Genomic DNA, 13581 nt, shown 5'->3' with positions numbered 1-13581 from the left:
AATAACATTTCAAGGGAAAGAAACACAGTTCAAATTCAAAGAGCCGATAATGAAGCAAAAAACAAAAACAAACTGCACTGAATAAAGTTCCATGACAGACCAGGATAGATAATTGCCAACTTCAGGAAGATAACCAGGTACAGTCTGTTGGAAGAACACCAACCAAGATAAACCTTCTTTAGGAATAAAACATTAAATTGTCTCCAGCGTCTGTTAGCACCAGGGGTGGGATTCAAATTTTTTAACAACCAGTTCTGTGGGTGTGGCTTAGGTGATGGGCGTGGCTTGGTGGTCATGTGACTGGGTGGACATGGCTTGGTGGTCATGTTGGCACGCATCTCCTCGCCTGGCCTCTCATGACTGTGGGGATGATGCAACAGTCGTAAGTGTGAAAAATGGTCATAAGTCATTTTTTTCAGTGCCATATTAACTTTAAATGGTCACTCCACCCAAGCAAAGTACTAGCAAAGGAGGGGAAAAAAACTCCAGAGACGTTCCTGAGACAGGAAGTCTAGTCATGCCAAGAATGTAATAAGGGTTAACGCAGAGGCAGTTTCTGTAAGCAACACCAGAATGTTTCCTTCCTGCCTTCCTTACAGGATTAGGCCAGTTATTTCTTCTAACAACCAGTTCTCCAAACTGCTTAGAATGTTAACAACCGGTTCTAGCGAATAGGTACGAACTGGTAGAATCCTACCCCTGGTTAGCACGCAGGTCCAAATTCTTATGCAGATCTCACATCTGCAACCCATGAAGAGGATCATGGTCCTCTCCTCCTGAGTAAACCACATTTTACCCTGATCCTCTCCTCCCTGCGTTCCCTAGGATGGATAAGAGATGGGCCTGGGCCCTCCTCTGACTGCTCAGTCTCCGCCAGAGGCATGTCAGTTTCCCTCCACCTTCCAATCACCAAAAACCTATTAAACCTTCCATGAATGGAGGATCGTACTGGGATGAAGTCCAAAAGTGAGATTGTTGGCAGCTGCCGTGAATCCCATTGGTCAATAAACCAAAGAAATATACATTTCCTGTGAAAACAGAAAAAAATGATTCTGTGTGTCTGTACATTTATACCCGATTCTCATGAAGAGTACTACCTGTAGGCTACACTCAATATACCCCATCGAATAGAGCATCCACCATTCTGGAATGATTATAGCATTTCAAGGTGTCTTCAATCCCTATATGCCATGAGTCTAGGAGTGCTAAATATTTTGATGCCATACTTTAGCAGAAAGATTGCTGAAGCTTATTGGTTCTACTGCATCTACCTTGAAGACAAGACTTCTCCTTGAATTAGTTTAACAAAGTTTCAGATTTTTTTGTTGAAATCTGTACAATGATACAGAATTTTGGAGCAGGTCATAGGGCATATAGATTTGAACTTGTGCCAAGGGTCTGGACAGATGAAGTTAATTAAGAGCAAATGAAAGACAGCTGCCTTTTATGTTTCTACACCTCTTTGATCTGACCTACTATTCAAACCTCTATAGACAAGGCAGTTAAATGCAAAGACATCATGGCCCTCAAGGGTGATAGTCCATGCAGCCACGAGCTGTTAGCTTTGTTCATTAGAGAACTTTAAACCTGCTGAAATCAGACAGACACACAAAGAACTATCCCAGTCAGTTCAGTTTCAGCATAGGAGGATTAAAACAGCTTTGGAATATATGCTTCAGCAAATGTCTAAAAAAGGTTTGCTCTATCAACAAAAAATACTATATTGTTTATTAATATGGATTTATATATATTAGGACTCAGTTCAATGTTTGGATTTTTCAAATTTTTAAAGAGTGGCACACATAGAAAGCATTTTGAAGGGGGTGAGTTTCCACCTGTACCCTGAGTTTCTTAATATGCTGCTAGTCAGAATTTCTTCTTACCGTGGAGTATTTGGTGCTCACCGAGCTCAGTTGTTTGCTTCAGACATTCCTTTATCTGAATAGTGCCTGGTAAGATAGTAACTTCTTCACTGCCTGATTAGAGAGTTATTGGAGGAAGGCCTTTTTCATTGCCAGGGCCACCACTCTGTAATTTGTTATGAAAAGTGTCTTGCTTGACCTATCTCCATCAATAACATTTACTTTCACAATATTATTTTGTTTTTAACTTCAAATCTGGTTTTTTAATATTGCTTCTTGATTCTCTTATAATTTTAAGAGGCATAAATCACCCATTTTAATATACTTGAATACTTTTTAGGTTTTGCACAACTGCATAAATTGTCATCAACCCTAATTATATTTTGCTCTCCATAACAACACCGACTTTCTTTTTAGTTCCTAAATCTTCAAGTATAAAGTAAATTTAACATGTATTTAAGTGCTATGTTATCATATAGTTGCCACATTACTGATTAACAACTAGAAATATAAATTCTAGTCTTCAAATTAGCTTGACCTCCTTATATTCTTGTAAGGAATATTAAATATTTTTTCACCCATTATTTTTTGAGATACTAATATTTCCACATGTTGGTTTTTTTCCTCTGTTGTTTTGGCTTTAAGCCTGTTTCTCAAGAATGTGCAAATAGAGTGTCATATTCTCATCTTATACATACGGACATTTTTTTAGAAAGTCTATAATCAAAAAGTTTAACACAGTTGGATTGTCAACAAAAGAGCAAACAAAACTGCAACACAGCAATTCTGTTGTTTGAACACTATATTTAAATGTGATACCCTCTCTTTCACGGAGGATTTTGTTCCTTTATATACCCCTCACATCCCGGATATAAACTGTTTCAACTCCTTCCCTCAAAACAACGCTATAGAGCACTGCATCACCAGAACAACTAGACACAAGAACAGTTTTCCCCCGAAAGCCATCACTCTGCTAAACAAATAATCCCCTCAAAACTGTTCAACTATTTACAAAGTCTGCACTACTATTACTATTAATCTTCTCATCACTCCTTACCACCCATCTCCTTCCACTTGTGACTGTAAGACTGTAACTTTATCCACTTGAATCCTTACGATTTATATTGTCTGTTTCCTAGTATGATTTGATTGCTTATTGTACCCTATGACTATCATTAAGTGTTGCGCATTATGATTCTTCACTCTTGACAAATGTATCTTTTCTTTTATGTATACTGAGAGCATTTGCACCAAGACAAATTCCTTGTGTGTCCAATCACACTTGGCCAATAAAGAATCCTATTCTATTCTATTCTATTTGGAGTAGGGTACCATCAGAACACTGTTAATATTTAGTTCTTTTTCTCACTATGTATAAAGTCAGCTGCAGCTATGCTGAGTATAATTTATTTAATTACAAACAAAGAAATCATTTATGTTTACAGATTAATTTTAATTCTTTTATAATGTATATGCATGAATAAGATATATGCTTAAACCACATAATCAAGATATAGTTTTTTCTAAGCAGATGCTCATTTGTTCTTGAATTCCAAATAGTCTGTTCACTGCCTGTGCTCCATCATATCTTCTTCCCATCATTCATGTCATTTTGATAGAAGTACTTTCCCCCCCTGATTCTTATCCATTTACAATATTTACAGTTTGCTCCAATGGTTACCTTAGCTCTCTCATTATGACAATTTCCTGAAGTATCACATCACCAACCTAGAAATTCTTATTTTCATATGTATTCTCAAGGGTGTCAAACTCACATCATCACGGCAGTGTCATGTGTCTTTTTTGCCCTTCGTTAAAATGGGAGTGGGCTTAGCCAGTGCATGCAGCCAACTACCATATATAAATAGGAGCCTCTGTGGCACAGTGGTTACAGTGCAGTAATGTAAGCCACTTCTGCAGCCAGCTGCCTACAATTTGGCAGTTCAAATCCCACCAGGCTCCAGGTTGACTCAGCCTTCCATCCTTCTGAGGTGGGTAAAATGAGGACCCAAATTGTGGGGGGCAATATGCTGACTCTGTAAACTGCTTAGAGAGGGCTGTAAAGCACTATAAAGCGGTATATAAATCTAAGTGCTATTGCTATGGTGCATCTGGCCCACAGGCTGGGAGTTTGACAGCCCTGATCTAGATGATACCAATTTATACCTTCCGATAAATATCTAGTTCTTTTATTCTTCTTGGGGAGGGGGGAGAATTCCTTATTTTTACACAGTGTATATTGTGCGCATTACCATTATACTTCTTACATTCCAAGTCACAATCTTCGATCTGTCAAAATCATCACTTTGGTAGGAAACAGAGATGGAAACAGACCAGAATATATTCTCCCCAACAACCAACATCCAGATAAAAAGGGATTAATATCAGACAACCAAGCAGAAAACAATATCCTAATCAATATCAAGGGAAAAACTAAAACCCCCCACAACCCTGGCAGGGCAAACTACCATATATAAACAGGGAGCAAACCTCCTACTCACTAGCACTGATTATGTTACCATACCTGGTTGGGTAATGAAACATCTGCCAGCAAACAATCAATCTCTAAGAGCATCAAGGATTCCACAATTCAACCCTGAGCTACATATGTTGTCTTCTATTGAAAGTCATAGATATTCAATCAAAGCTATTGCATAATATGTTTGGTAAGAGGAGGAATGAAGAAATTAAGAGTATCAGCCTTAGCTCTATCTCTGCCACATGCTGTATTCAGTGCTAATAGTAAGAGTTTAACCAATATGATATGAGTCCTACCAAAGACCAGTTTCATCCAAACTTATGGTATTCGTGCTACTACATGGAATATCTTGCAAAACTAATGGTTGATTTATATTTGATTTATATGTTATTAACCAGGAGGTAAATACAGTATGTTGGTGTACTCAAATACTAGCATTAGAAAAAAAAATCTGTTAATTAATTATGGAAAGCTTATAATTGTCCCCATAGAAGTATGATATTTAATTGAAAAGTAATGTTAAAGAAGTTAAGATCTTAATGAATATTAATACTAATGATAGAATTGAATTGGAATGGAATGTGTTGTTTTAATTACATATATTTTTAATTTTTTTAAGAATATAGTGTGTATTTTAAGAATGTACCAAGCAGAATCCGAATGGAAATTATGTATTATATTGAATGTTATAACTTTAGGGTATATATTGAAGCCTAAATAAGAGTTAAATGGATAAACTTAAAAGATATAAAGGCGTCATACTCCAATCAGTAACTACAGGAAAAACTTTGTTTAATGAGAAAAGATAATAGATAATTGAAACAGGACAGACAAAAAATATAATGATTTGAATTGAGACGAGATAATTAAAATAAAACAGAAAATTAAAAGAGGGGAGAAGCTATGCAGAAAATGTAAAACAGTAATAAGATATGGAATAGAACATAAAAATGAGCATGAAATTGAATTTGTGTCTGTATGAAGAAATGTAACCCGGGATTATGCTACTTTCAAAAAAGATGTTTTATTTTATTTTTTTGGTTTTTTTTTGTGAAAACTCAAATAAAATTTACAAATATATACATATATATCTGTTACTTGTTTTATTTCCCAACTTTCAGTTCATTTGATACCTGCTATATTGAAGTAGTTTTCATTCCTGTTGGGTTCTTAACTTCTTCTGCTCTTATTGTTGTTTAAAAAAACCACTTGGTATACTTTATTTATAAGAGAGAGAGAGAGAGAGAGAGAGAGAGACCTACTTTTCCAATCCATTCAAAGGTTTCTGCAGGATGGGAGGGGTAGCTGGATGGGAGGAGGAGGAATAAGGTAGAGCCAAAAGACAAGTACAGGTAGTCCTTGGCTTACAATTGAGCTCAATTACAATTAAAATTGAGCCCAAAATTTCTGCTGCTAAGTTAAACATTTGCTAAGTGAACTTTGCCCCATTTTACAACTTTCCTTACCACAGTTGTTAAGTGAATAACTGCAGTTGTTAGGTTAGCAACATGATTGTTAAGTAAATCTGGCTCCCCAAATTGACTTTGCTTGTCAGATGGTAGCAAAAGGTGATCACATGACACACACACACACCCCCAGGACACTGCAACTATCACAAATATAAGTCAGTTCAATTTTGATCACATGACCTTGGGGATGCCACAAAGGCTGTAAGCGTGAAAAATTGTAATAAGTCACTTTTTTCAGTGCTGCTGTAATTTTGAACAGTGATTAAGGTAACTATTGTATGATGGGGACTACCTGTATGTGCTTCTGGCTGCATCTTTAAGTTTAAAATAGAGATGAGAATAGATTTTTTAAAATACTGTTATACTATTTTTATACTAAAGTTTTTTTTAAAAAAACAGGCAAAATGTGCTATTCAGAAGGTCTAATGCTGCTGTAGAATTAAATCTCACTACCATGAAGAAGAAAAGTTTTAGGTTTACTAGCATGCATTTGAACTGATTGGGCTTTTTAATGTTGCAGAAACTATAAAGTAGAAATAATCATTTAATCTATTTTATTTCATATTTGGATTGTGAACAATTTTTTTAATAACAGCAGAAACATTTACAGGGTTTCAACCATTCATCAAGCAACATAGCATTCTTTTGGCAGCAAAGGTGTTGATTTTGACAGAACATTCTTTTTTTTAAGGTTTTATTTTTCATAAATCAAGGCCTAATAATTAATACTTAGTTCATATGTAGCAGTTTAACAATCAGGTGTATTTTTACAAGGCAAGGCAAGGCACATATTTCAATATTTATTATTATTTTGTATATTCTGACATTATGCATTCAAATGCCAAAACAAATATGTACAGTTCCAGCTATGTAATATACAGTGCCTGACATGTGTTTCTCTCTATGAGCAAATTTCCATTGTGTTCTGTTTCCTCTGTGACTATCTTATTCCAGGAAAATAAGAAAAGCACACCGAGAAGGGTGAATAATGTTTTCCGTACTAAGGGAGTCAGGGGGAGAGGGATCACAATAAATTCAATGCCTCATTCTTCTCAGCACCCAGGACCTGATCCGACCAACGCATAAAAGGTAAAGACTGAAAACTGAACGGATATCATTCCTGAAGGCATTGGAAAATGTGCAGAATCTGTCTATCTATCTATCTATCTATCTATCTATCTATCTATCTATCTATCTATCTATCGTCTACTGTATCTATCATCTATCTTAACAATTTCTCTTGCAAAGGATATTATTTTAAGTTTTTGGCTGGAAATATTTTTTTTCTAAGCAGTTTCTCTGCAACCTGGCACACAACCCTGAGAAACTCAGCGGTTACTAGAGTCTCTGCTGAGCTAACACACACTGGCCCATCTTGCCTCAGCCTGGTAGAATAACTAGTAATGGATGTTATGTGAGCCACAAACTCACACCCACAAAACTAGAAGTAGAAAATTAATATGGCAGAGAAAATACTATTCTAGAAGCACAAATGATTCTTTTGGCAAGCACAGATGTAAATTGCAATAGTAGAGAATATATATAGCTCAGGGTTGATTTGTTGGGTTCTTGATGTTCTCCAAGCTTGGTTTTCATCTCCCCCCCCCCCCAATGAGTTATTTTTATCGGTCTGTTGAAATAATTTCTGATTTCATTCTGAATTGAATCCTATTAATGAATCTTTTAGAAAGAACAACCAAAAGTCAAAGAAAGTAGCAAACAAGCCTGACCATATCCCTCTCTTGTCACACACCTATTAACCAACAGCCAAGTAAGCAGGAACCAGCATCTAATATTTGCTGTAAGCAATTAAAAAAATATCATGCCAATTAAAGGAGAAACATTACCTCTAATCAATACGTACTACTCAAACCAGCACCAGATCCTCTATATAAAAGAACCAACAAAGCCCATTTCTTCACATCAGAATACTGATGATATTTCCCAGACTGGTAAGAAAATGTTTGCCAGAAGAAAATCAAGCTTGGAGAATATAGGAAACCCAATAGGTATAACTTAATTGAATTGTGTTAAATGTTTGCAGGTTAAGATCTATAGCTAACAATTGCAGGGAAGAAATTTCCCTGTTCCTGAGTACATTTATTACTGATATCCAAAGCCCTTTGTACAGGTTCTAATGATTTACTGAAATCTGCCTTATGATACTTTTGTAAAAGAGGTTTCTTTTCTTTTTTTAACTTTTTCTCAGAATTGTTGAGAATTTCATTCAAATTTCTCTTAGTGATTATTTTATTGTTGCAGGTTGTAGAGATTGCTGCTGTTAGGCATTCAGTGGTTGTCACAATAATGACAATGGTTGTTATGCAAATGATGAAGATTATGTGATTTGCATCGTTTGTAATGTTGGCATGTCATCACTTTTTCTTCTACCCCCTCCTTACTACTCATAGTGTTGTTTTCGTTACACATTTTCTGTCATTTTGGACTCTTTCTGGTTGGCCATATTTCCCACAATCAACAAAGGCAAGGGCTAGGTTTTAAGAAACAAATGGGATGACAGAGAAACCATAGCTTGACGAAAATAACATCTACGCACATCCCTGAAATACTTCATAAGTTATACATGCAAAAGTACTGTAGTTCACTTGCATTTTCTTTATTTTTGAAAGCAGTTTTAAATACAAATTCTATTTCAGCCATTTGACTGAGATCTAGATGGGAAAAAATGCAGACTTTCCCCTTGTTTTAATGGACATGCATAATTTAGGCCCTGGATCTGAGTTTCTCCTCTCAATCTTCTACCATTGTTTTTTACTACTATTGCTTATGATTGTACAGTAATGCTAAAGTTTCAAGTTCTGTGTATTCTATTCACAGAAGATTGGTATCAAATATTTAATGGGTTACAAAGTCACAAAGTCACAAAGGAGAGAGGGTCAACCTTTTCTCCAAAGTAGCTGAAAGCAGGACAAGAAATAATGGATGGAAATTTATCAAAGAGAGATTCAGTCTAGAACCAAGAAAAAATTTCTAACTCAGAACAATTAATCAGTGGCACAGTTTGCCTCCAGAAGTTGTCATTGGAGGGTATTAAGAAGAGATTAGACTACTATTTATCTGGAATAGTATAAGGTCTCTTGCTTAAACAGGGAGTTGGACTATAAGACTTCCAAGGTCCCTTCCAATTCTGTTATTCTGTCGTGCTGGTCATGATCATATCTTAAAAAGCGCCTTCAAAGCTAACAGCTACAGTATTATGTAAGAGAATAGCACACCTTTAAAGTCCTGGATTATTTTTCAAATTGTCAGAAATGCAGCGAACCCATCATATTTTCTGGGCAAATATTATTCAAATAGTAATAATATAGTAATATAGAATTTATTATTATTATTATATACAAAAAACAAGCACACAGCAAATGAGATAACTATGCTGGATTTTGTATCACAAATCACTAGTCAAACACTTCCCAAGCGTTTAGGACTGTGTGATGTATCGGCGGATTATGTGAGCAGATCCCAGTAAAGTGGCCTTCTGCAGTTGACCAATGGTGATTTTGTCAGTGCCAATTGTTTTTAAGTGCTTGCCTAGGTCTTTAGGCACAGCAACCAGTGTGCTGAGTACCACTGGAACCAGCTGCACTGGTTTATGCCAGAATATCTGCAGTTCGATTCTCAAGTCCTGATATTTGGTGATTTTTTTCAAGTTGTTTCTCATTGATTCTGCTGTCACCAGGTATGGCAATGTCGACGATCCACACTTTCTTCTTCTCCATAATCGTGATATCCAGGGTGTTGTGTTCCAAAACTTTTATCAGTCTGTATTCAGAAGTCCCACGGTAGTTTTGCACGCTCATTTTCAACCACTTTTTCAGGCTTATGATCCCACCAGTTCTTTGCTACAGGCAGATGGTAGTTATGACACAAATTCCAGTGGAGCATCTGAGCGATTGTGTTGTGACATTGTTTATAGTCAGTCTGAGCAATTGTCTTACAACAGCTCAGTATGTGATCGATGGTTTCATCCACTTCTTTGCAGAGTCTGCATTAGGGGTCATCAGCAGATTTTTCTATTCTGGCTTTGATTGCATTTGTTCTGATGGCTTGTTCTTGGGCTGCAAGAACCAGGCCTTCTGTCTCTTTCTTCAGTGTTCCGTTGATCAACCATAACCAGGTCTTTTCCTTATCTACTTTCCCTTGGATCTTTTCAAGGAACTGTCCATGTAGTGCTTTGTTATACCAGCTGTCAGCCCGAGTTTGCATTGCTGTTTTCCTGTATTGATCCTTGGTTTGCTGCACTTTGAGCAGCTTCCTCTTGTTGACCTCCATCAAAGCTGGTTCAACACTGTCTTTCACATAATCTGCCAGAGCATGTTTCTCTTCTTCGGCTGTCTGTACTACTACTACTACTACTACTACTACTACTACTACTATTATTATTATTATTATTATTATTATTATTATTATTATTATTATTATTAATAAGGAATGTATATCGAGTTTTATCAGCTTAATTATAACACTTGCAGTTGCTGTGGTTATTGTTCTTTTTACTCCCTTCTTGCCTCTCCCATTCCTCCCTCTTTCCACCCATCCTTCCTTGTTCCATATCTGCATACAATATTCTTGGCTATTATGCAGAGAATGCTGCCTTGGGAAATGAACTAACTAGACAAAACTACTGTATAATTAAATGATGAGAACAAAGAAGAGATTTTTATCCTTTAAGAAACACAAAAGCAGATAAAATGTTGAAGTTACCAAAATATATTTGCTGCCAATGGAAGTGGAATTAATCTGATTTATTTGCTGGAAAAATGCCTGCAAGAAAAGGAGAGGAGAGGAAGCTAAGAAAATTATAATGAATGTTATAGCAAATGTTCATGAGATGTTATATTTATTATTAAAGTAGACTTTGGGAAATTGCAAATACCCTCTTACAAAAGAGATTTGGACTGAACAAACTGCTGGTAGAAACACCCTTGTGGCTAAGAGCAACAATTAGAAAATACCATATAGTTGGACCCAGTTCAGAAGCCTGGCACTATGTAAGGCAAAAAAGAATCAAGGGGAGGAAGCAGAAATCCTGGACACAGATGAGATTGTGACGAGGATCACGTTGAAAAGTAGGTGCTCCATTACTGGTCAATGCAATATATTGGTCAGGTTAAGAAAATATATGTGGAGGGACTATTAAATACTCTAGTCCAGTGATCCCCAACCTTTTTTATGCCGCGGCCCGGTACCGGCATCAGCTGGGCGCTGCGGCCCGGTACCGGCATCAGCTGGGCGCCGCCATCTTTTTTTGATGAAAAAGTGCTTCCGGTGACCTCACCGGAAGCACTTTTTCATCAAAAGATGGCGGCGCAGCTCGTGAGCTTTTCCGGGTAGAAATGGCTTTCTACCCGGAAAAGCTCACCGAGCGCGAGCGCCGCCATCTTTTTGATGAAAAAGTGCTTCCGGTGAGCTTTCTACCCGAAAAGCTCACCGGAAGCACTTTTTCATCAAAAAAAGATGGCAGCGCCTAGCAACCAGCGGCCCAGTAGGACTTGTTCCGGTCCACGGACCGGTGGTTGGGGACCCCTGCTCTAGTCCATCCTACTAGTTAATCTTATATCAAATACAACTCACTTGACTTAACCAGGTTTTTTAGCATCAGACCAAAGAGAAATCAATTATGAATAGTAACAGATTATGTAACAATGGTGAAATACATCTCATAATTTCTAGGCTGGCTTGGTTGCTCAACAGCGAGACACTGGTGAAGCGGGCATAGCAGAGGCTGCAATTTCTGCATCGCATGAGAAAAGTACATCTTCCTTCCCCTGTCCTTTCTATAGAGGGACGTTCTATAGAGGGACAATCGAGAGCATGCTGTCATGTGGAGCAAGTGGCCAGTTTTAAGTTTCTGTGTATTACCATAAAAGAGGACCTGATCTGGAGTGCTCACATTGCAGCCCTGGTCAAAAGGGTCCAGCAGATATTACACTGCCTGAGACTTCTCAGAAAACAACAACTGAATGAAAAACTGCTGGTGATCTTCTACCACTGCACCATAGAGAGTATCTTAACTTACTGCACTTGGTTTGCCAATTGCACAGTGGCAAATAGGAAAGCACTCCAGAGAATCATTGCCCAGAAGATCATTGGTTGCCCTCTCCCCTCTTTGAAGAGCTTTATAGCTCCCGCTGCCTTAAGAAAGGTCAAAACACTCTCAAAGATATATCTCTTCCTGGGCACGCTTTTTATGAATTATTACCATCTGGCAGATGGTACAGGATAATAAAAACAAGGGCAAATAGGCTGAAAAACAGCTTCTTTCCAAGGCAGAAACTCTTATCGAATTCTACTGTATAGTGCTATATTAATGCAATATCAGGGGTTTTCAATTCAATATATAGAATGTGAAAGGGGTGTGTTTGTGTTTATTTTCATAGTCATAATGTATTTAATGGTATTTAATTTCATTGTATGAGGTGCAATGACAATAAAGTAAAGTAAACTAGTGATACTGCATTACTTTCTGGTTTGGAAGCATTGCTGCTTCTGATAAGAAGGTGATGCAGAGAGTGGTGAGGAGAAAATTATTGGCAGTTCACTTCCATCTATCCAGAACATAGCATGTAAGAGATGCTTCACCAGGGTCCATAGTATTGTCTGGGAGACTACACATCCTCTCCATGATCTACTTTCCTTGTTACTTTCTGGGAGGAGGCTTCGTGATATCTATATATGTGTGTTATGTATATGAACACTTTTGAGAGCAGGCAACAGAACTTCATTTTTAATGTGTGCCAGTGTGTCCACAGTAAAAAATGATAATGAAGGTTATCCATCTATAATGTCATAACAGAAACCCAGCCTTTTGTACTTGCATTCTGACATTGCATGCAGGTAAATAAATCTTGTTCTGTATTGTACATTAGCATTCTTGTAAATAAACCGTTCTGATTGGCTAGGACGCGCGGCGACCCGATTGGTCGAGCGAGCCGCACTGATTGGCCCGCCGCGAATCCCCCGCGATTGGAAGAAACCGATCGCGGGAGATTCAAAGCGGTTCCATTGGCCGCGGCTTGGCCGGCAAGTTCTATAAAAGCCGCCGCCTGCCCTAGCCGCACCGAGTCGATCTCGGGACCCAATAAAGAGCTGAAGCTGGTCACTGACTCCCGAGCATTCTTCTGCATGGCGAACTTAACAAATCTCATAGCTGGTATTGTGTTATTGCAACGTAAGTTTCATCATTTGCCCCCTTCCTGTGAACCACACAATTCTAACACTTAGCATTAGTATTCCAAGATTCCAAAACTGCAAATGTAGCACTGCTGCAGAGAAATAATATATTGGTAAAATTGCAGATTGAATTAGTGAGATATCTTTAATTTCAGCCTATAATGTCTTGGCTCAAGTTTAACACTTCAATACAGTTTTTAATCAAGGCTTAATTCCCTCCTCCCAAACTTGACTGTCTCAAAAGAAGACACTGGGCTAATTTGAAAAGAACAAGCTTTTGTGTTATCCGTGTTTCCCATGCTAAACATGCTTAGCACTAGAACATTTGATACTTCAATAGTTGTGGAGATCAAATATATTTACCAGGCTTCTCTCTTCTATCATCTTACAGGTCTTGTAGAAATTTGCCTGATGCATCCCCTCGATGTGGTGAAAACCAGGTAAGGTTCTGCTTGAACAAGTTTTATTGACATTGGAAGGCATCCAAATTGGAAGCTGTCAGAATTCAAAACGCTCAAACTTGTCCAACTAAGATAACTTCTCCCTTTAATGGCATTTATATTTACTTAATCTTTTTCAT

General features: G+C 37.5%; 1 protein-coding gene across 5 annotated transcripts in view; it reads left to right on the top strand.

The window, feature by feature from the left end:
* Positions 1-13581, top strand: part of SLC25A21 (solute carrier family 25 member 21) — a 306437-nt gene that overhangs the window by 163669 nt on the left and 129187 nt on the right. For 4 of the 5 annotated variants that reach the window (XM_087951846.1, XM_087951845.1, XM_087951844.1 and 1 more), the window contains exon 2: positions 13393-13441. In XM_087951846.1, coding sequence (XP_087807972.1) covers positions 13393-13441 — 49 coding nt within the window. Of the gene's footprint in view, positions 1-6786; positions 6900-13392; positions 13442-13581 lie in introns of those variants that run through there. The other variant, XM_087951847.1, reaches the window with a different exon arrangement.

The sequence above is a fragment of the Notechis scutatus genome, chromosome 1, assembly GCF_049901735.1.
Source record: "Notechis scutatus isolate UNSWTSFEM ecotype Mainland chromosome 1, rNotScu1.2, whole genome shotgun sequence".
Classification (NCBI taxonomy): domain Eukaryota; kingdom Metazoa; phylum Chordata; class Lepidosauria; order Squamata; family Elapidae; genus Notechis; species Notechis scutatus.
Note: the sequence above shows the minus strand (reverse complement) of the source record. Positions and strands in the feature narration are given on the sequence as shown.